Source organism: Furipterus horrens, unplaced genomic scaffold (assembly GCF_987537825.1).
Source record: "Furipterus horrens unplaced genomic scaffold, mFurHor1.1.pri manual_scaffold_11, whole genome shotgun sequence".
In the NCBI taxonomy this organism is placed as follows: domain Eukaryota; kingdom Metazoa; phylum Chordata; class Mammalia; order Chiroptera; family Furipteridae; genus Furipterus; species Furipterus horrens.
The window spans coordinates 83,325,932-83,348,053 of NW_028327181.1; the positions used below are offsets into that span (position 1 = coordinate 83,325,932).

Consider the following 22,122-nt stretch of genomic DNA (forward strand, 5'->3'; position numbering starts at 1 on the left):
CAGGAAAACTAACACCTTCCCGTTAGAGAACAGCACAAAGCTACCTGCGATGCTTAGTGAAGGTGAACAGAGCTCTGGGTCTTACAAAAGCGCTCGGAAATGACCTCAACAGGAAACAAAAGTACTTTTCTTATTTCGCAGTGCAAAGCAAACCTAAGGGGATTGAATGAAATAAATTTGGTCAATAAAAAGTTCAAGATTCATGTTAAATATGCACAACACAGCTGTTTTGCTCTCTCAGAGAATCACCCAAAATGCTTACGAGTTGGTTTTCCTACAGGACAACGACAAAACCCAGTAGGTTTCTGGCTTTGTTGCCGTCATAAGGAGATGAGGACAGCACACTATGATTTGTGTTGCCCTACTCTGAAAAAGTGGAATTTAAAGACTTGCAAGTGACAGAAGAAGTGTGACTCATCATCAGCAAGGTTTGCTAGAAATGGCTTCTGGTGACACCTCATGGCCCACATATTCAGGTCACTGGCAAGAACTGAAGGTGGAACGTGAGGCTGCAGCAGGTTCCCCAGTGCAAAGCAGACCGTCCCCATGAGGATGAAGGCCACAGCTGTGGCTTTGTCACCAGGTCCCAGTTAAATGACCTAACTAGTCCTTTACATTGGGGATTGGCAAACCGTGACTCAAGGCCCACAGGCTAAGAATGGTTTTTACATTTATAGAAGATTGAAAAAATAAATAAAAGAATATTTTGTGATATGTGAAAATTATATGAAATGCAAATTTTGGGGTCTATAACACTTTATCAGGACTTAACCCCACTGACTCATTTAATTAGGAGCTATGGTTGCTTTTGCATTGTAACAGCAGAGTTGAAAGTTCAATAAGATTCCCCACCCCACCCGACCCCCCTTTTTTTTTGAGTTGAGGAGTAGTGACAGAGACCCTCTAGCCTGCAAAGCCTAAAATATTTTCTATCTAATCCTTTCCAGAAAAAAGCTTGCCAACTCCCTGCTGGATATCACACTGATGGATAAAGGCAGAAATAACCGTTAAAGGAACTTACATTTCCAAAACACAATTGAGCACACATCCTAGAAATGGAACAGCACAGAAACAAAGGCTGACGGGGCAGCATAGAGCGTTCCCCTGCAGCCCTAGGCAGTCATTCTTTCCAGGCAACAGAAAGGAGAAAGATCACTTTTCCAAGAAAGGAAAGGGATACCAGTCGGTTTAATCGGCTAGAATCAGTTACTGTTCATGTTTTCGGCTCTTAGACGGTTCTTTTCCATGGGGAGTTAGTGAGAGAAAAGGCTGCTCAGAGTCAGCTAGACACTGGTGACGTGGCCCACATACAGCTGCGTTAAAGCTCTCAAAACGGAGCCCGGGCCTGCCTTTTGCACTCCCCTGACCTTAGAACCTTCACTCAAATATTTGTTGACTGAATACATGAGAATAAACTCTCTGCACACGCTTATGAAGAAAGTTGGCTACTATATCTCGTTTTCTTCAAGCTGTGGAGTTGAACAAAACAAACCATTTTGTTCCTGGCCTCTCACTGCTTTGGGGAAAGGACAGCAGGAACACTTGAGACCTCTGGTCATGCTCAGGAACAGAGCATTCCAGAGCTGGGGCCCCAGGCCCTTCTCTGAGCCTAGGTCAAAGGGCAAGTATGGCTACTACTTCAGGAAGGCTCCACAGGAAGATTTATTTCTGATTCCAGCTTATGGGGTTGGTCAGCATCAGAAAGGCCTCGGCCAGCATGAGCAGAGTCCCGTTTACAACCTAGTTGACCTCCTGATCTCCTCTTCTTCCAGACAAAGCTCTTTCCTCCTTGAAGTGTGTTCCCAAGACTGCTGAGTATGTGGGAAGAGAATACCAACCAGAACAACAGAAAATCCAAATGTTCTTATTTACACAAGGAAGTCATTTTATCTTCATTCACTAAATACTGAGAGAAGTTCATAGATCCCTTTGCTCCCTTTTTTCCCCAATTGTACACATTGAACTAAATTAACCGAAACATTAACCCTGAAGCATGTTGTTGCTGTGCACCCAAAGAGGTTCCATAACTCAACTTCTCTCTTTTTTGTTCTTTTCAACTTAAAGATATTTCTTATCCTTTTTCTTTTTTTTTTTTTTTTGTAATCTTTTCAACTATAAGAGAAAGTCTATTTAGAAAGTCAGAGGTAGGAGAAATGAGCAAGAGAAGATATGGGCTCAGGAAACAAGTTACAGAAGCAAGAAGAGCCCTTGGAGCTTAGGAGAAAGAAAGGTAAAGGTAATGTGCCTGGGGGTGGAGGTGGGGGTAGGAGGGAGGGTGGGTGAGTTGCCTCAACTTGAAGTTTTAATGAGCTACCAAGTACCTTATGTGCATTTTGCCAAGTTGGGAAAAAGGGAAGCAGCAGAGGTGAATACCATGAGCTTCCCTGACTCTGGCAGCTTGGTGCGATAAGGCTGGTTTTTGTCCGTGACTGCACCATCCCAAGGGAACGAGAAAGTCATATCCCTGCATTATAACGAGAAATTCATGTCCCTGCATTATACCCTGCAGACAAAAATAAAAATGTAAGAAATCTCTACTCTCCTGGATGGTATTTACTTTATTTTTGTGACAACAAAAATTCCAACAAGAGCACTTTGGAGTTTTTATGCTATCATTTAAGATCTTTTAAAGATTGTTTCTCAGGCAGTTTCCAGAGATAAATAGCCAGAACACTACTGGTTCTTCAAAAATACTAAGTACAAATGCACTACCAGTTAAGAATTAAAATTTCCCATAAAAAAAGGAAGGAAATACAGAGAAATAAGTCATCTCCAGGTTCTCTCCAAGTTCAGGTACTAAATATTAATTATTGTATATATCATGAGTTTGCCATCAGAAAACTTCAGTTTGGATACTCTGATTTATTTGATCATAGATCTTGGGCTATTCTTGGGACTCTCTGAGCCTCTGTCACTTCATGCCTACCTCCTGAGACTTTTCTAAGACTCAAGGAAGGCAATATACATAAAAATGCCGTCTAAATAATAATGCGCCACCAACTCCTTGAGAATAGGGACTGTATCTTATTTCTTATTAAGTCTCCAATATCTAGAACAGTGGTACATAGAAGATAGTTAATTACTTCATTTCGATTAAAGGAATGCTTTACCATATAAATATGTTGTCATATAGCAACCTGTACTATAATCCGTGGATTCATAATAGGGTAGTAACTGAGTATAAGATGCCAATTTAGAAGCTGTCCTTGGACCGTTAGGCTCTTATTCTAAGTCTTTATCTCTGAAATACGACTTTCCTGATGGTAGAGCCCAACCGCAGAGTTTTATACATATTAGACACTCCACATGTGTGCATTAAACTAAGGAAAATTGTACGTGCACAATAAGGAAAAAAGTCACTCCCAGACTCATAGTGTTGATGCCTTTTATTTTGAAGATAATTTTGTGCTTTAAGCTTTCGTAACAGTTTGCAATGAACCAGCTGCACTGTTTCTTTCAGGTCTCCAGTGAACAGTGGTGCACATTTGTGAGGCAGAGGGCCAGAATTCAGCGATGATGAAACAGCACTTCTCAGCAAGAGGATTCTAATGGGGATCAAAGTCACAGTGGCATCTCATTAACTTGAGTTCCCATTAAGTAAACTAACCAGACTGGAAACCAGCGAAGATATCAGGCAATTAAAAGACCAGGTAGGGCCTGGCCTGGTCAAAGTTGAAGGTTCAATCTCCATTCAGGTCATGTACAATAGTCAATAAATGAATGTGGGACAACAATGGAACAACAAACTGATATTCCCTCTCTGTCCCCCTCCCTTCCTCTCTCACTCTAAAATCGGTAAGTACAAAAATTAAAATAAAAAAAATGAAAAGGTCAGGTAGGATTGGAGGCTCTGGGGAAGATAGCAGCATGGATAAGTTCTAAAGATCAAACGCCCAAAACTTCTTTCTTTACTTTCAAAGGTTTTTGTTTTTCTCTAAATTTCCTGTTTATGGCACTTTCCCTATTTCTTTTGGATTGTTTATCTTTTCTTCCTTCACTTGTATAAGCTCTACGTAAACTAAAGAACTTAATCCTTCAACTATTAATATGTGCTGCAAATATTTTTCTTAGTTTATAAATATTGTATTTGGAATTTATTTTGGAATAAGGTATGTGGTAGAGATTCTTCTTTATTTTTTACTTCCCAAGTGATTAGCAGATATCACAGTACCATATACATATATAATAATCCCATTTTCTAACTGGTTTCAAATGATCTTTGTAATTAACTTAATTCATATTTGTATTTCCTAAAATCTAGTTTTTTATTTTATTTTTTAATAAAAATCATGCCTTTAGCGTTACAAAATCAGTTCAATGAGCACTGTAAAAAATTAGAAAATATATAAACATTATACTAACACAGCCAAAGATAACCTTACTGTATATTCTTTTGAGATAGTTTTCTATGAAGATATATTAATATAGGCATTTTTACCAAAATGAGATTATATATACATGCTGCCTTATAACCTGCTTCAATTTAATGATCTCATCTACTCATTTCAATAGTTCTCCATCCCATTTAACACCCATATATATATATTTCACCAACCTCAAAATGGCCTTTTACAGCTGGTTTACCAAAACCAGGATTTAACCCAGAACCATGCGTCTGGGCGTTATGTCCTGTAAGGTTTTTCATCTTGATGAAGTGGAAATGCAGTGCAGATCTCACCTGCGCAGCACAAGGGCTGGGTCCCTCCCCAGTACTCACGACTCTGCCCCTAGGGCACATGATGCTTCCACTTGGAACTTGAAGGACTATATCCGGAATGGCATGGAGGGCATTTCTACTAAACCAACAGAATCTAAGACTTTACCCTAATCAAAATACTGGCTACATAGGAAAGTAGAGGTCAGTTAGCAAACCATGAATTTTTCAGACAGACTGTAGAAGGAAGAACATGGAACAAAAACGTGACCCCTACTGGACCCTGTAAATTAATGTCCCCAGAAGGAAACAAGATATTAGTGAGGCTATAGGACTTCTGTTGCTCAGGGATTTTTCAGGAATTAGTGCCAATAATTAGTTTCAAGAACCCAAAAGAAAGACACCAGAAATTCAAAATATAGTAAAACTCATTAACTTTTATGTTTTCCTATAGGAGCCCTTCACAAGCAATTTGCCAGATTTTAAATTTGTTTTTACCAGAGCTCAGGTTTAGATATTATTCAAATCAAATCCTTGGTTTGTGAGCAAGTTTTCACAGCTGAATGAGAAGGAGGTAAGCCCAAGCAGAATCATAAGAATGCATCGCAATCCATTGTGGTAGCCCACATTGTTTTCCTAATGCCTTCAATCATCCTTTGAAGAGAAGACTTTTGGATAATTAAAACAACAGAGGCCGGTAGCTCAGTTGGCTAGAGCATCATCATCCCGATATGCCAAGGTAGCAGGTTCAATTCCCGGTCAGGGCACATACAAGAAGAAACTAATGAATGCCTCAGTAAATGGAACAACAAATCACAAATCGATGTCTCTCTCTCCTCCACTTCCTGTCTCTAAAAATTAATAAATAAAATAAAAATAAAATTATAAAAAAACAAACACAGAACAGGCTGCAAAATGAGAGGAGATGTAGAACAATAAGATAGTATGGTATCATTTGTGATAAAATGGAACGAATGATGTTTGTACTTGAAAATACTCTGAACACATGGCAGACCACTGTCACCTTTGGGATGTGCAACTGGATGAAAAATGAGAGACCCATTTTTCACTCTATATATCTCTACATATCTTTGGACTTCATTTTATTTATTTATTTTTCCTTTATTCTCCCTTTATTCTTTGAGGTTTTATTTTATTTTTTGTTACATTTTTGGATTTTAAAAAATATAACTTTTACCCTCTGATGTTTCCTGTGGACCAGAAGACATGGACTAAAAACGTGGTGTAAGTTAGAACAGAGACACCGAAAGCCCACTCATCAGTGAAAATGTAATTGTTCTAATGCGGGGCTCAGAATAGGACTGACTCCAGAGTAAGACCAGGACTATTTTATCAGGCATTTCTCGTGGATTAGAGGGGGACAAAGCACAAGGAATTTGAGTTGCAAACCAAAGTGAGAATCGTCAAGGAGCTAAAGTGGGCTGTTTTCTGTAGTTATGACGGCTCCCAATCACCGCGGGAGCACCGTTAAACTGTAAAGGTGCTTCTATCAGGGGTGGAACTATTTCTGTGTGGGTAAGTTTAGAACAGGTGATCAATAAGTGCTAACATTCTAAAAATATTAAAATCTAAAATATTGTCATTAACCCAAATTCTGCCTAAAGACGGGAAATAAACATTTATCTTTTGTCAAGGCCTTACTAGGCCACCTAATAACTTAAAAATAGTTTTTAAAGATACACATAACATAAAACTTACCATCTGAACTTTTTAAAAAAAGTTTTGGATGGAGTTATAATAAAATGTCAGCTGGCCAATTTTACAGATAAGTGTTCACATTTTGTTTTCAAATCAAGTCATTTCTGCAGAAATTACAGGCCCTCCCTTGTAGCTTCTGGGGATGATTCTGTAGATGGAAAACCCTAATTATTCACCACCCAAAATTTATTAAATTTATTTTGAACTTATTTTTTAAACCATATTTTATTTAATCCATCTTAGCCATTTAAAAAAAAATTTCTTTATTCATTTTTAGAGAGAGGAAGGAAGGGAGAAAGAAAGGGAGAGAAACATTGCTGTGCGAGAGATACACTGATCGGTTGCCTCTCACACACCCCTAACTGGGGACCTGGCCCGCAACCCAGACGTGTGCCCTGACTGGGAATCGAACCAGTGACCTTTCAGTTCACAGGCCAGGCACTCAATCCACTGAGCTATACCAGCCAGGACTTAGCCATTTTTAAGTGCACAGTTCAGTGACATTAAATATATTCACACTGTTGTACATGCATCACTGCCATCTATTTCCAGAGCCCTTTTCATCTCACAAAACTAAAACTCTACCCACTGAACACAGACTCTCCATCCGCCTGCGCCCATCTCCTTTTTTCCCGAGTTTTACTCTAGGAACCTCTTATAAGTGGAGTCATACATGTATTTTTGTGTCCGGCTTCTTCCATTTAACATAATGTCCTCAGGGTTCATCCGTGTTGCAGCATACTGCAGAATTTCTTCCCTTTTTAGGGCTGAATAACATTCTATCATATGTATAACACATTTCGTTTGTCCATTCCTGTCGATAGACACTGTTGCTTCCACCCCGTGACTACTGTGAATGATGCTATAAACATGGATGTACTGAAAAAGTCTCCACCTTCAATCCTTTTGTGTATATACCCCATCACTGAATCATATGGTAATACCATTTTACTTTTTTGAGGAACTGCCCCACTCCTTTTCTTGGCAGCCATATCATTTTACATTCCCACCAACAGTGCACAAGGGTTCAATTTCTCTACGACCTTGCCAATATCTGTAATTTCCTGGATTTTTTCATAGTAGCCATTCTAATCATTGTGAGGTGGTTTCCAGTAGCTTTTTAAAAATAAGGTTGTTTTTTAGAGAAGTTATTCCAAAAGCTGATCAATTTAGAAAAACACAACTTCTTTCCTGAGAAAAATGTTGCTATAGTTCTCAGCACTTCCCACCTGAATCAAGAGGTGTTTTTCCTCTAAGATGGTATCATTTACTGAAGTTTTTGATAGGTTAAACTCGGATTGCTGTTAGTGATTAACAGGAGCGGGTGTATCCTGTTAACATTTTGCAAAGCCGCCCTAATATTTCTGATTTCAGAATCACATGACTAAATGTGATGACTAAAGGCATATACCCAAGAAAAAAGGAAATGAATCAGCTATGAAGGAGATGGGATTGGGAAAGAGCCTATAAGAAGCTGAATCATCTGAACTTTTACTTAAGTACACAGATAGATGGCTGCACCACCAGGAAGCTTTAGTATCTGACTTCAAAGATCACAGAAGCCTTGATGGGTGTGGCTCAGCTGGTTGAGCGTGGTTCTTGCAAAGCGAAAGGTCGCTGGCCCACTCCTGGTGTCAGAGCACATGCCTGGGCTGCAGGTTCAGACCCGGTCAGGGCGCGTGAAAGGCAACTGATCTATGTTTTTCTGGCATCGATGTTTCTCTCCCTCCCTTCCCCTCTCTCTAAAAATAAATAAATAAAATCTTATAAAAACTATATTCTTTAAAAAAAAAAATCACAGAAAACAGAAAGGTAAAACTCTTGGGAGTTTTTAAAACTCAAACTTCCTTTTTTCATAAAATGATGAAATGGTTAAAATAAGGAAGTGAAGAAAAGACCCTCTGTGTAAGACCATCCAACAGTTGTTAAGAGTCCCAGCTTGATGCATATTAAATATTAATTTATTTAATCAAAAGTCTTACTTGGAAGAAGGAAAACAGTTGCATGAGGGCTAATTTGATTTCTTTTTTTTTTTTTAATGTGTTTTATTGATTATAATATTACATTTGTGCCAATTTCCCTTCCCTCTGCTCCCCTCCACCCGGTGGCCCCCCTCCCTCCAGTTGTCCCCCCCTTTTAGATCATGTCCATTAGTTGTGCATACAGTTCTTCTCAACCTCTCTCTGTCTATTTCATTCCCTCCTACCATGATCCTTAATTCCTATATCATCTCCCTCCCTCTCCCCATTCCCCCTCCCTGTTGACCTCCCCCCAATATGTTCCCCGTACCTAAAGTTCTTTTTCCACTCTCGTTGCCTGTTTAGTTTGCCTTTGTTTCAATTCCCTAGCTTCTGTTGTTTCTTGTGATGCAGTTTTCATTTTAGATTTCATTGTCTTGATCCTCCTTTTTCTAAACCAGTCCCTTTAACATCTCATATAACAGTGGTTTAGATCTGATGAACTCCTTCAGTTTTATTTTGTCCTGGAAACACTTTCTCTGTCCTTCTATTCTGAATGACAATTTCGCTGGATAGAGTATTCGTGGTTGTAGGTTTTGGATTTTCATTACTTTGAATATTTCTTGCCAGTCCCTTCTTGCCTGCAGGGTCTCCCTTGAGAAGTCAGCTGATAGTCTAATTGGGACCCCTTTGTACATAATTCTTTTCTTCTCTCTTGCTGCTTTTAAGATTCTCTCTTTATCTTTAATTTTTGACATTTTGATTATAATGTGTCTTGGAGTGGTTCTCCCTGGGTCCAGTTTTTTTGGAACTCTCTGTGCTTCCTGGACCTGTAAGTCTATTTCCTTCCCCAAGTCTGGGAAGTTCTCCTTTATTATATTTTCACTCCATTTTTCAAGTTCTAGTTCATCTTCCTCGCTCTCTGGCAAACCAATGATTCTTATGTTGGGCCTTTTATAGCTGTCCCAGAGGTTTCTGATCCTCTCATCGTTGCTTCCCATTTCCTCTCGCTGCATTGGTTGACTGCTTGTTCCTTCTCCATATTCCGGTTTGTTGAAATGAACTCTGGATTTTATTTCCTCACCATCTGTCTCATATGTGGTTTTGTTCCTTTCGTTATGAGTGTTTTTCGCTTCTTTCTCATCTTTTTCCAGATCTTTTGTGAATTCTGTAAGCCACCTGATAACAATGGCCCAGAACTGAGCATCTGACAGGTTTCTTATCTGTTCATCTGTCAGGTTCTCCATCTGTTGCCTGGTGAGCTGTGCCACCGGGATTTCTATAGTAGTCTGCCTCATTTTGACAGATGCGTTTTGTTTTCTTGGGCCGGCTGTAGGGGGCAGTGCCTGTGTACTCGTAATGACCCAGCGACCGGCGCCCTTTGGCAGCCTTTCTTGCTGTGCCGTGGTGCTTTGTCGTCACAAGCCAGCGACCGGTGCCTGTCCGCGACCTATTTCGCAGCCCTGTGGCGCTTTCTTTGGGGGCGGGGGTCCAAGATGGATTCACACAGTTATTCCCTAGGAGACCGGGATCCGTCCTCCCGCCCCCCTGGGCCTCACTGTTCAAGGCGATGTGGTGGCTGCTTTCCCCAGCGTTGGGGTCGCGAGCTGCCGGGGGTTCGACTGCAGCCGGGGTTGTTCTCCCCGCCACTGTCCCAGGTGCGACCGCAAACAGCTCCGCCCCCTTTCGCTCTTACCTGCCCAAAGAGCGCCGTTGGTTTATAACTTCATATGTTGGGCTTCCGTGTAGTTTTATTTTCTGGAATTTCTAGTTATCCTTTGTTTTGAAGTAGTTGTATTCCTCTCTAGTTGTAGAGGGAGACCTAGCGCGTCCGTCTAAGCCTCCATCTTGGCCGGAAGTCCCTAATTTGATTTCTTTTAACATACTCTTCCTATGATCATACTTAAGAAGTTCAGTGACAAAGGTGATGGAGAAAGAAGCTTGTGAACAGCAGTGTTGTGTGCTTAAAAACAGCTTTGAACTTAGGTTTTGAAGAACCAGGTTTTGCTTACAGGTTTGTCACCTTACTAGCTGTGCAGTCTGTGTGAGTCACTCAACCCATCTGAGCTTCAGTTTCCTCATCTGCAAATCAGATAATACCATTTATTTCACTAAACTATGGTAAATATTAAATGATAGGTGTGTTAACACCTGGCATACAAAAGATACTGGTTAAATGCTAACTTTATTCCTTTTTTAAGTAGGGCTAGAGTTGTCTAGTTACTTTGTGGAGCTTAAAGCTTGCATACATGGGCTCTGGATAGTGTTTCTCAAAGAGTGACTTGAATCAGAATTTTTCATATTCCCTTCAGAAATAATTTCTTTCCCACCTCAGTAACTGGCTCCACCATCCAACTATCCAGTTGTACAAGCCAAACCTACCAATTAACATAGTTTTTCCCCTTTCTTTACCTACCAAGTCTGTTGGTTCTACCTCTATAAAATCTCTCTCAAATCCAGCCACTCTCTCCATCTCTATTCCCACTGACCCATCTCTCTCTCTATCTTGATCTTTTCCACTCTATTTCTACTCAGCAGCAAGAATAATCTCAAGTCAATAATACTGTAGTAACTATGTATGGCGCCATGTGGGTACTTAACATATCGAGGCCGGCAGGGAGGGTGACGACGACACAGGGTATATGATTGTCTAACCACTATGCTGCACACCTGCAACTAATACAAAAGGGTTGAATGTCAACTGCAGTTGAAAAATAAAATACACCACATCACTCTTCTGCTTAAAGCCCTTTACTGGTTCCTCTTTGCACTTAGAATAAAATGCAGATTCTTTACTATGGCCTGCCCACAGGCCCTGCCCGATCTGCCCAGCTCTCTAGGCCTCACTGCACCGTCAGCTGACTTTGCTCCGGACACCTGGGGCTCTTCCTGCTTCTTGACCATGCCCAGTGCGTCCCCCCCCCCCCTCCTGCACTCTGCACTGCCTCACTCTTCCCTCAGGTTCTCTCTCATACGTCAAGCTAAAACGTGACATCCTCAGAAAGGCCTTCCCTGGCCACTGAATCTAAAGTTGCTCTCTGCCCACTTAACCCGCTATCGCATCAAAAGGAGCCACGAGTGAGCTATTTTCCTTGTTGGTTGCCTGTCTTCTCCCAAAGGCAGAAACTGTGTCTTGTTAAACACTCTACCCACAGCACCGTGCCCAGTGCCTGGCACATGAGGCACTCACGTTTTTTGAATGAATAACTAAGTAAATGAATGAAAAGAAAGAGTGGAAGGCTTGAAAATCTGCATTTTGGCTCACTTCCCAGGTCAAGCAGGAAACAGATGCACACTCAAGTTGGCGTCATCTGAGTGTTGTTTAGCAAGAGGCCGTCTGCAAAGGTGTGAGGAAACCACAAAGGTGGGAAAATGCCCAAGGACTAGTCATAGCAGAGCTCTTGCCACCTACGGCCCAGAATGGAGCAAAGTCGGGAGCTGTTACTGGAAGCTAGAAGGAGAAAGTCTGGGGGGACAGAGCCACCTTCAAATGAACTAGCCCTTCAGTCAAGGGACTCAGTCAGCCCCGTGATTTTTAGAGAAAAGGACCTGAGGGAATCTATACCAACCTCCCTCTCCTCCCCCTTGGGATCCCATGCTAGGATCCCCACTGGCCAAACAGGAAGGACAACGGGACTGGGACTAGGGATCTGATAGCATTTTATCTGAAAGGTTTTATTAAGTTGTCCATTCTGGGTGTTGGATTTACAAATGTTTAGTATCACTTTTTGCTTTTATCTGAGATTTCTTAATTTCTCAACAAAGCGGTGATACAGCTTTCCATCTACTCCCACGGTCGATGGGTTCAGTTACCGAAGGGAGTATCGGCCACTGACAATGTCGGAGGACAGTAAACACATCTGATGTTTGGGAATTTTCTCTTTTGCAGCTTTTATTTAGAAAAGTTCACTTTTCTTGCCCTGGCTGGTGTGGCTCAGTGGATTGAGTGCTGGCCTGTGAACCAGGGGGTTGCCAGTTTGATTCCCAGTCAGGGCACATGCCTGGGTTGCAGGCCAGGTCCCCTGTTGGGGGGCGCATGACAGGCAACCACACACTAATGTTTCTCTCCATCTCTTTCTCTCTCCCCCAAAATAAATAAAATCTTGCTTTAAAAAAAGTTCACTTTTCTTTTCACAGGATCACATAACCTTCCCTTTTAACCGGTTTTTGGAGTTCCTCTCAGCATTGAATGGTGAAATGAAGACAAATTAGAAAAACCAGAGTGGGTGGGAAGGTTAAGACAACCCAACTGACTCAAATGTTGGAAAATTTTAGTTTCAGGCAACAGCTAATAAGTTTAGTAATCCATAGATGTGGAAAGCTATTGTTTCAGGAACTGGAGGTATGACCCTCCTTGACTCCTGGAGACCATAAACGGCTCCACCTTTGTGCCTCAGGACTGCAAGCAACCAAGGTGGTATCTGAGTCATCGTGCTCCAGGGTGATCCCAGCCCAGGACACAGACTAAAGAATGCTGAAGCTTTTATCAGATTAACCTTTTCCCTGAGTTCCAAACCCCTTACCAGCACTTTTCTTCTCCTTATAAAAAGGGTCCGTTTAAAATGGAACTTAAGACAGTGTGTTAGGGTACAAACCCACTGTCTTCTTAGATCCCCAACCATCTGAATAAAGCGCCCGTAGATTCCATCCCCGTCTCTGCTTATTGGGTTGGGAGATGACAGGCAGCATGGACACCGGCTTTTCCGGTTTCATAACCGCGCCAGTTCTAGCCGGGTGACTTTCTCAAGTCCCTTATTCCAGCTTCATCTAAAAAATGGGAATGTGACATCAACTACTCTACCCAGTTGCTCTAAGAAACACATGAGAATGTATGTAAAAGTGAATAAAATCTAAATATTTATATAAATGTAACATGTTATCGTTCAGCAATACCCAAACTTTCAAACTCACTGTTACCTGAAGCTTAATGTGAACTGAAACATAGGAAAGGGTTGTGTTGTTGTTCTCAGCAATCTGTGGGCTTGTCTGGTATCTGCTGTCCGTGAGCCTCCAAGTAAGTATCCGAGAAAACTAACACACGCACATCGGTTCCGACGATTCCAGGCCACCCCACACTTCTATCCAAACTCCTCCATGTTCAGCTACTAGTCCCTCCTTCTCCAATTCTCAATTTCCTCAGTTTACCCTTCCCATCTCCAACTCTCCCACTCTGACCACCATCCTCACGTGTATGGACTGAATTGTGTCCCCCCCAAATTCATGTGTTGAAGCCCTGACCCATAATATGATTATACTTGGAGACAGAGCCTTCAAGGATGTAATTCAGGTTAAATGAGGTCATAAGGGACGGGTCCTAATCTGATAGTACTGATGCCCTTATAAGCAAAGGAAGAGAAACCACAGCCCTCTTTCTGTGAATACATACAGAGGAAAGGTCATGTGAGAACACAGCGAGAAGGTGCTGTTTGCAAGCCAGGAACAGAGGTCTTTCCAGACACCAACCTGTACCTTGATCTTGGACTTCCAGCTTCCACAACTGAGGAAATAAATTTCTGTTTTTTAAGCCACCCAGTCTGTGTATGTTGCTATGGCAGCCTGAGCAGACAAAGGCACCTTAGCTCTTCTATCCTCTCTCAAGTGCAAAACGTCCTAGTTTCTTATACTCTGATTCTACCCTGGAGTACAAGGAAAAAGATACTGCTTCATCCTCTTCTCTCAGCTGATCACCGACTAACCAGACCAAAAGCCCTAAAGCGGGCAGGAATTGTTCCATGTGGTTCACAGGTATAACCCAGGTGACAGGCATTCCTAAGTATTTCTTGAATAAATACAACCCATTGGGTCTTGGAAAAGATCTTTTCTTCCTCGTCCCCTCTCTCTCCACTGGCTCCTTCTCATCGCACAGTTACAAGCCTCCCTATTTAGAACACAACTCACTTCATACCGCCCTTCCAAACATCCTGGTTCTGCAGTTCCTTTGAATGAGTGGCTCATTTTTACTAGCCTGATTTGGTACCATTCAGTCCTCCCTCAGTCTTTGCAATCTGGTATCAGTTCCATCTACTGGAGAGAGAAGAAATTAGAACCCTTTAAATGAAAACTCCCAAATCTTCCCACACCAAAGCTGCAAAACCCTGCTTTCATTTGTGCCATGAGTTTCCCATTACAATGGAGGAAGAGTCCTTCTTTCTATAAAAAGCGAATCTCTCCATTTCCGTTCCACCTCGCTCCTCTTCTTTTTATTCACGGTACCCACCCACCTCTTCTGTCTCAGGGCCTTGGCATAAGCTCTTCCATCTACTTACAGCACCATCCCTCCTATTCTTCGCAGGGTTCATTCCACAGGTTTTAGACCTCAGTGTAAATGCCACCTTCTGAGAGGCCCACCTTGAGCATTTTATCTCACATAAGCTTGACTTTCTTATTTACCTCAGTCCCTTGTTTGTGTGCTTCATAATATTTGCTTCAACTTGAAGTTACTGTGTTTGCTCCCTCTTTTTGTTTTGTATCCTCAAACTGAATATAAGACCCACAGGTCCATAGAAGGCAGGAGATAAGACTAGAAAACCCTGAGAAATTGCAGCTGACAGTCAGCACCGAGTTCCGAGAATCGCCTTGTGACACCCGGTAATAATTAGCATTGTGGTTTCCTCCCTGAGCGGGAAATCAAGGAGGATTGTGGGAAATCACAGGTCTAAAAGCCTAAGTAAAAACCCTATAAAGCCTGTGACCCTTCAATAGAAGGGAGTCATTCCCTGGCCAGAGTGGGCCTGCTCCCATTTCTTGCGAAGTGTACTTTCCATAATAAATTTCCCACTTTGCTTTACAACATCTGTGTGGTCAATCTAATTCTTTGTTCGTGACCACCAAGAGCCTGAACCCCGTCTCCATCTGCCACACATACATCATGTCTATCTTGTTTACCATTATACCTCCAGATCTAATAAGTGACTGACCTATAAGAGGTGCTCAGTTATTTAATGCACAAATTAATAATAATAGTTTTCCTGTTTCTTCAAGAGAGGGAACTTGGTGATTGGAAGATAAGAGTGGGAAAGAGAAATTCCACTATATACCCTTTTGTACTCTGTGAACTAGTAAATATATTACCTAGTTAAAAATAAATTAAATTGAAATTAGAGGGGGAAAGGCAGTTACACTGCTTCAAACTAGAGATGGTGATGGCTTGTACTAGGGTAGTGCCAGTACATTTGGAAAAAAGTAAACAGATTCTATATCTAGGATTTCATGATAGGGTGAGGGAGTGAAGGTCTACATAAGAATGTTCATTACACCATTATTTGTAATAATAAATAATAAGAAACAACTTATATATTTAATGATAGGGAGATAAATTATGGCACACCTAATTGATTAAATAGCATTCCATCTTTTAAAAAAAAGTTATAACATGGAAAACTGTTCATGTTATATTAACTGGAAAAAAAGTAAAAGTGTATATACAGTATAATCATGACCATGTAAAAATGCCCCAAACTATGCATTATAAAAAATAATAGAAAATAGAGCAACATAATTAATAACAAATAAATAAGTTGTGGAATTATAATTTTTTTAAAGGTCCAGATCAATTTCTGGGTCACAGCCAAAGCAAAGCCAGAATCCCTCTTTCCACATTTGTTTGAAAGCAGGAAATCTGGATTCTTTGGTCAACTCCAAATTGGCAGTTAAAAGATTTTTCTCCTCAATAAAGAAAGCAAAATTTGGAGAAGAATTACATGGACATCGAACAATCTGTAGAAGCCAGAAGAACTTTTAAAATTAATTTGTAAAATCATTTACCTCTATTAGTGTACAAAAATTAGAAAAACCTAAACAAGTAAAAATAAGTCACTCATAATTACATCATCATAAAAATCACAATAACACTTTGATAGCTATTGTTTCACTTTAAAAATGAGTATGTATAAACATTTTTGTTTATATAGGATATAGTTTTATGGCAGTCTTTTCATTCAATATCTCATGTTGGTAGACAAAAAACAGTAATATTTTAATTACATCATTATGGATCTATCATAATTTATTTAACTAGTTCTTGAATGTTGCGTATTTGTTTCCAATTTCTCACTCTGCATATGTATCTTTGGGTGCTTGTCCTATTATTTTCTTAGGATATTATCCTAGCATTGGAATGTCTTAACTAAAATATGTCTTTAAATTGATCCTTAAAGTGTGCTGCCAACTTACATTCCCGCCAACAGTTCAGGAGTGCCTGTTTCTCCATGCCTCTCAACAATGCTTTCAACCGGTATCTCACTTACTGTTTTTTTTTTTTTTTTTTTTTTTAACATATAGGTCTTTAATTACTAGAGGGTAAACATTTGTTTGTTGACTGTTTACATTTGTGGATTACTTGTTCATATCTTATGCTCCTCCCCACCCATTTATTGTTCTTGAAAAGTTGTGACCAGAAAGAAGGACCATAAACCCTTGAGGAACTGATTGAATGAAAAAGACTTAGAGGGAGTTAAGAAAGGTAGGGAAGGAAGAAGAAAGGGAGGAAGGAAAAGAAAAATCAAAGATTACCAAAGCAAGAATTCATATGTTAAAGAGAAAACATTGGAGCAGCTTGGTCACATCCTGAATGGATAACTGCTCAGCCTGCTCTTAGCATAACCATCCCTACTCGCCCAGCAGAAGCTGTCTACCCCAGGTCTTTTATCTTAGGGCTTCAAGGGACTAAATTTAAAACTATTGATACAAACGAGAACCATGTACTTGCATTCTTTTCATAAGCAATACAATGGGTTAAATTGTGCCTGTTTTCATAGAGTTCTCTATTTTCCAAAGAAAAATGAAGGCATACACGCATGGGAAAGTATGTTATCTTTCCACCTCACTATAATATGAACTATGCTACTCACAACATAGGTGTCTGGTGGCACAGCAACCTATTCAAACTTCAAGTAGGATACTGTATAAGGAAGGAACAAACATCACCTCTAAAGGGCTAGCTTTGGAAATTCATATCTATAAAATATGCAAAACTCCTACATCGATTCCTCCACACTTTTCCTTTCACCTAGGGACTAACATACGTAACGCTCAGCCACTCAAATATCTGTCATTTCAAAGAGCCACCACATTCATCATTTTACCACCAGAACTGGTTCCCCTCTTCAAGTTCCCCATTTTCTTGCAGCTTTGCAGTTAGCAGTGACTTTCAGTTCTCCTTCTAAGTTCATCTAGTCACCAGCTCTTACTAATTCTCCTTCCCTTACCGAGACACGGAGCCAATGTTCCCTACTTACACCGCCGCTGCTTTTATCGGGACCCTCATTACTTCCTGTTTGGATAGCTGCAAGTCTCTCCTGCTACAGAGCATGGCCAAGTTAATTTACATGCGACCTAATGTCAGTTGAACTTGTTTAGCCTTCTGACCTGGTTTCTGTTGTATTCTCTGGTCTAGGCTTTTATCTTTATTTTAGGTTAAGTGTGAGGGAGGAAGAACCTTTCCTCTACTCTCAAGGAGTGTTCCCCTGGTGTAATAATGAAATCTATGTGAGACAGATTAACAAGAGAAAACAGCCAAATTTAATAGATATGTATGCACGGGAACCCCACACACATGAGATTCAAAGTTAAAATGAGGTATATACATGACATTCTGAGCTAAGGGTGAGGTAAGGCACCTTGGAGCTTCAGAGTGTCACTGCAGGACAATAAAAGGAGCAGATATTCAGTATTATAGTTAGCAGTTTGCCCTGCCACAAAGATGGGTCAAAAAAGGTTATCTTGGCCCTGGCTGGTGTGGCTCAGTGGATTCAGTGCCAGCCTGCGGACCAAAAGGTTGCCAGTTCAACTCCTGGTCAGGGCACATACCTGGGTTGAGGGCCAGGTTCCCAGTTGGGGGCATGTAAGAGGCTACCAATCAATGTTTCTCTCCCTCTCTTTCTTCCTCCTTTCCCCTCTCTCTAAAAATAAATACATAAAATATTTTTTAAAAAGTTATCTTCATTAATCTCTTATTATGGGCAAGGCCCCTAATTCAGATTCTTCTAGGGCAGCGGTTCTCAACCTGTGGGTCGCGACCCCTTTAGGGGTCGAATGACCCTTTCACAGGGGTCGCCTAAGACCATCAGAAAACACATATGTAATTACATATTGTTTTTGTGATTAATCACTATGCTTTAGTTACGGTTGGGGGTCACCACAACATGGAACTGTATTAAAGGGTCGCGGCATTAGGAAGGTTGAGAGCCACTTATCTAGGGAGTTGTGGGGAGCGGACAGAAATTTCTCTTGGGCCCACGGGTCTTGCTTGCTTTTTTCAGTCTTCTTGCTTTTATTTATTTTTAACTGAATTTATTGGGTAACATATAGTTAATAAAATTATATAGTTTCAGGGGTACAATTCTATAATATATCAACTGTATATTGTATTGTGTTCACCACCCTACTGCTTGTGTTTAGCTCAAAATAATCTACGTACCACAGAGACACATCTTGGGGGGACTCATCCTGAACCCCTACAACAGATGATGTTGGTTTCGGGTGCACAGCATAGTGGTGAGACAATCAGATACTTTACACATGGTCCCCTGATGCTTCCAAACCCACTTGGCACCGCTGCTCTCCGCATCCTGATCTTCTCTCTGACTTGGATCTGACTGCTTTAGTTCTGATCCTCTTTTGGTGCCTGGTCTCAGGGTGCAACTTACATTTTCCTTTCGGTACTGAAATGATTATGTCATATTATTGCCTAGTAGTATCGGTTCTTGTTTTTAATGCCTAGAGATTAGCCACCTACTTAAGGCATAAGACTTTCAGTTCAGAACAAACTCTTCGACCTGGCCTTCTTCAATTGACACTCGACTATTTTTTTTTTAAGGTACCTTTCCAGGGCCACTACATTGCACAACTCTAAGCAGAATCATTCGCATTGCATTCTGTGTTAATGGTTTTCCATATTACAACATACTAAGATTTATGTTTTATGTTCTCTTATCCCACCCAACTCTCTGTAGCCATTCTTTCTCTACAGCTGTGGTTACTAGATACCTACTTGTTGCCAGGGCCCCACCCCAATTTCCAGAACCAGTCCTGGCTAGAAATTAGGGAGTTAATAGCTCTGGGCCCCAGTACCAACTTACCTCTATAATTAGTCCAGTGGCATCACTCTGTCCTCCAGTTCTATTAAATAAGCTTCCTTCCAAGACCTGGGTCCTAGTTCTGGTTGGTACCTTGTGTCCTGTTTTGCCTTGGGAACAGGTATACAACTCTAATCCTACAGAGAAGCTCTTACTACTTCATGTGAAAACTCCCTCATGCCAGTTGTTTACTGAAATGCCTGCCAACTGTTGTCCAATTGCCATGTACTTGGGATCCTATTGACATGCTGGACTGTACCTACAGCTGGTGCTGTCGAATCTAATACCAGCCTTATCCCAGCAGGAGGGTCTAATCACATCTTCTGACCACTTCTTTAGCTTTCCACCACCGTGCCTAGCAATATCTCTCTGACAATTAAAGGGTATTTAGCCTTTTTTAAAATATGATACCCCAATCAGAAAAGTATTCCGATGTTTTCTGATAATAAATATCAACTCTCTTGTGATAGCTACTATACTTCTATTAAGTGAGTTAAAGTCAAGTCACTTTGACTATAAAATCATTAAACTTTTAAAACATGACTTTCTAAACATCTTTACCATACTGCGTACTTTATCTTCTACTGGTTAACACAAAATATATGCTGGCCCTATAATATGAATTGCTCTGAATCATAACAAAGCAAAATTTGGTAAGAAGAAATAACAAAAAGAATTATATCAAATATGATCAAAATGATCCCCAGCAACTGTACCCATAAATAATAATAAAAGTGAAAATGACTGACTTAATAGATTACCTGCCCAAGTTATTTGTTCATGTGCCAAGAAGCAACTTCTTTGCCATAAAAATGTTTCCACGTTTTCTTTAAGGAGAAATCACAGGTGCATTTACTCATCAATGCATCACTTCATAAATTCTGCAAAAGAAAATCTACAACGTATATGTAAATTTACAACTGAAAACAACAATGAAGAACCCTTATTTTGTTCTTGGAAAACTTTATTTCAGTAAAAAGCAAAACCATTACTGTGTCATCCAGGGATAAGTGAGAGTGTGATCACCCTTCATAGCTGTGAACTGGCAAACTCCAGACGGGAAATGTGATCTACGTAAAAGACACTTCTTAATCCGGAGTATGTTTACCTCCCGAAGAGGTCATGAGAATTAGTGAAAAAGATCAGAAACAGATTTACATGAGGTCACACCGGAAAACCTGAGGAAGTGATAGCTAGTGCTTTGGGAAATCTTGTTTCCATGTTCATACTCAGAAGAATAAATTCTTAAAAGATCAGGATCAGGCAGTTTATAATATAAGTATCAAAAAGTATGATATGCACTTTCATCAGTTTCATACTGATTATTAGGATTCAAGGTATTATTTAAAATCTAGATGTAGGCCTCAATAGTCATTGCCCAAAATGGAAAATTTATATTTCTATACAGGAAACATAAAAATATGACTATTTGGGTCTTGTGTTAATTTGCAAGTGATAAGTCCAAATGTAATGTTTCAAAAAAAATGTTACACACCTGAAGAAGATTCCAAATAGAATGTCCCCATGAACAACAGCAATCAAGAAATCTAATTCAGTCTACAGATTTTATTTCTGATCAGGTAATAAACTTGCAGTTTAGTCTTTGAGTCTGCTTTCTGTTATTAACATGTACAACTTGTCAGACAACCACATCAATGACTTCCAAGCTCCCCTTCCATAGTCTTTTCCCCCGTTAACTAAGATGTACCTGGAAATAACATGACGACTCAAAACAGCTGTAGTGGACTTCAATAGTTTTGTTTTACTAATTAGCTGACCTTATGCCAGTGAAATTATTAAATTATCCAATAGTCTTTGATTTCAGAATTACTTATAATAATAGAATCATATACAGAAATCTTGATCAATAATCTTCTACTTACATCTTACAATCAGTTATTTCTAAACAAACTATTTACAAATGCAAAATATGCAATATTATTTAAAATAAATACACAATATATTGTGTGTACATTCTCAGATAGGCTTAAAAATGAGGTAATAAAACTTAACTGATTAAACCTTTTACCATTCTGAAAATGGCTTCAAAAAATGATGGTGAAAGCTTTTTTTTTTCCTTAGGTCTTTTCATGGTTTCTTTGAATGCTTCTGAGTACTTCCTTTTCTATGCTGAAAAATTACGTAAAAAATTCTTAAGCTTCGTTGGGTAGTCCGTCATCACCCCAGTTGCTCCCAAATCAAAAGCCCTTTTGTATTCTTGTTCTTCATTTAATACCCAAATATACACCTGAAAATTAGAAGCATGAGAAGTATAAGAAGAAGTGCTAAGATAAAAAATTATTTTTATAATAACATTTATCCACTACAATCTCAGCACACTTAGGAAATAATCTTTTAAACATGTAGTTTTCATTGAACTCTTTAAAAAATTCCTCTTTGCTCATTAAATGCGCACTGTCCCACCCCTCTGCCTGCAGCTCCTCTCACCTCCACATACAGGGACTTTACTGAAATGCCAATGCTTTCCTGTTCACTGTAAGGCAGGGCTTAAGGTCTTCATATGTCAACCAGTAAAGCAGCAGCATCAGAGCTGGGACCAAATGAAGTCAGTTAAAAGTTCCTGCCCCTTACATGTGTGTTAAACTGGTAAACTATGCCATTGCCAAGATGCTTCATTCCAGAAATTTACCTGAATGCCTCGGGCAGTGAGGTGGTCAAACAAAGCTTTTCTCATTAGTAAACTAGAAAAGAAAAG

The 22,122-nt window shown here is 40.1% G+C and overlaps 1 protein-coding gene across 2 annotated transcripts in view; it reads right to left on the bottom strand.

Annotated features, from left to right (window-relative positions):
* Positions 1–20,952: 20,952 nt before the first annotated feature.
* GDPD1 (glycerophosphodiester phosphodiesterase domain containing 1) overlaps positions 20,953–22,122 on the bottom strand; it is a 40,294-nt gene continuing 39,124 nt past the window's right edge. Inside the window, exons 9-10 of one of the 2 annotated variants that reach the window (XM_090290848.1) lie at positions 22,057–22,108; positions 20,953–21,654 (exon numbers count right to left, since the gene is read on the bottom strand). In XM_090290848.1, the coding sequence (XP_090146974.1) occupies positions 21,532–21,654; positions 22,057–22,108 (175 nt within the window). In that variant the 3' untranslated portion in view covers positions 20,953–21,531. The remainder of the gene's footprint in view (positions 21,655–22,056; positions 22,109–22,122) is intronic. The other variant, XM_090290849.1, reaches the window with a different exon arrangement.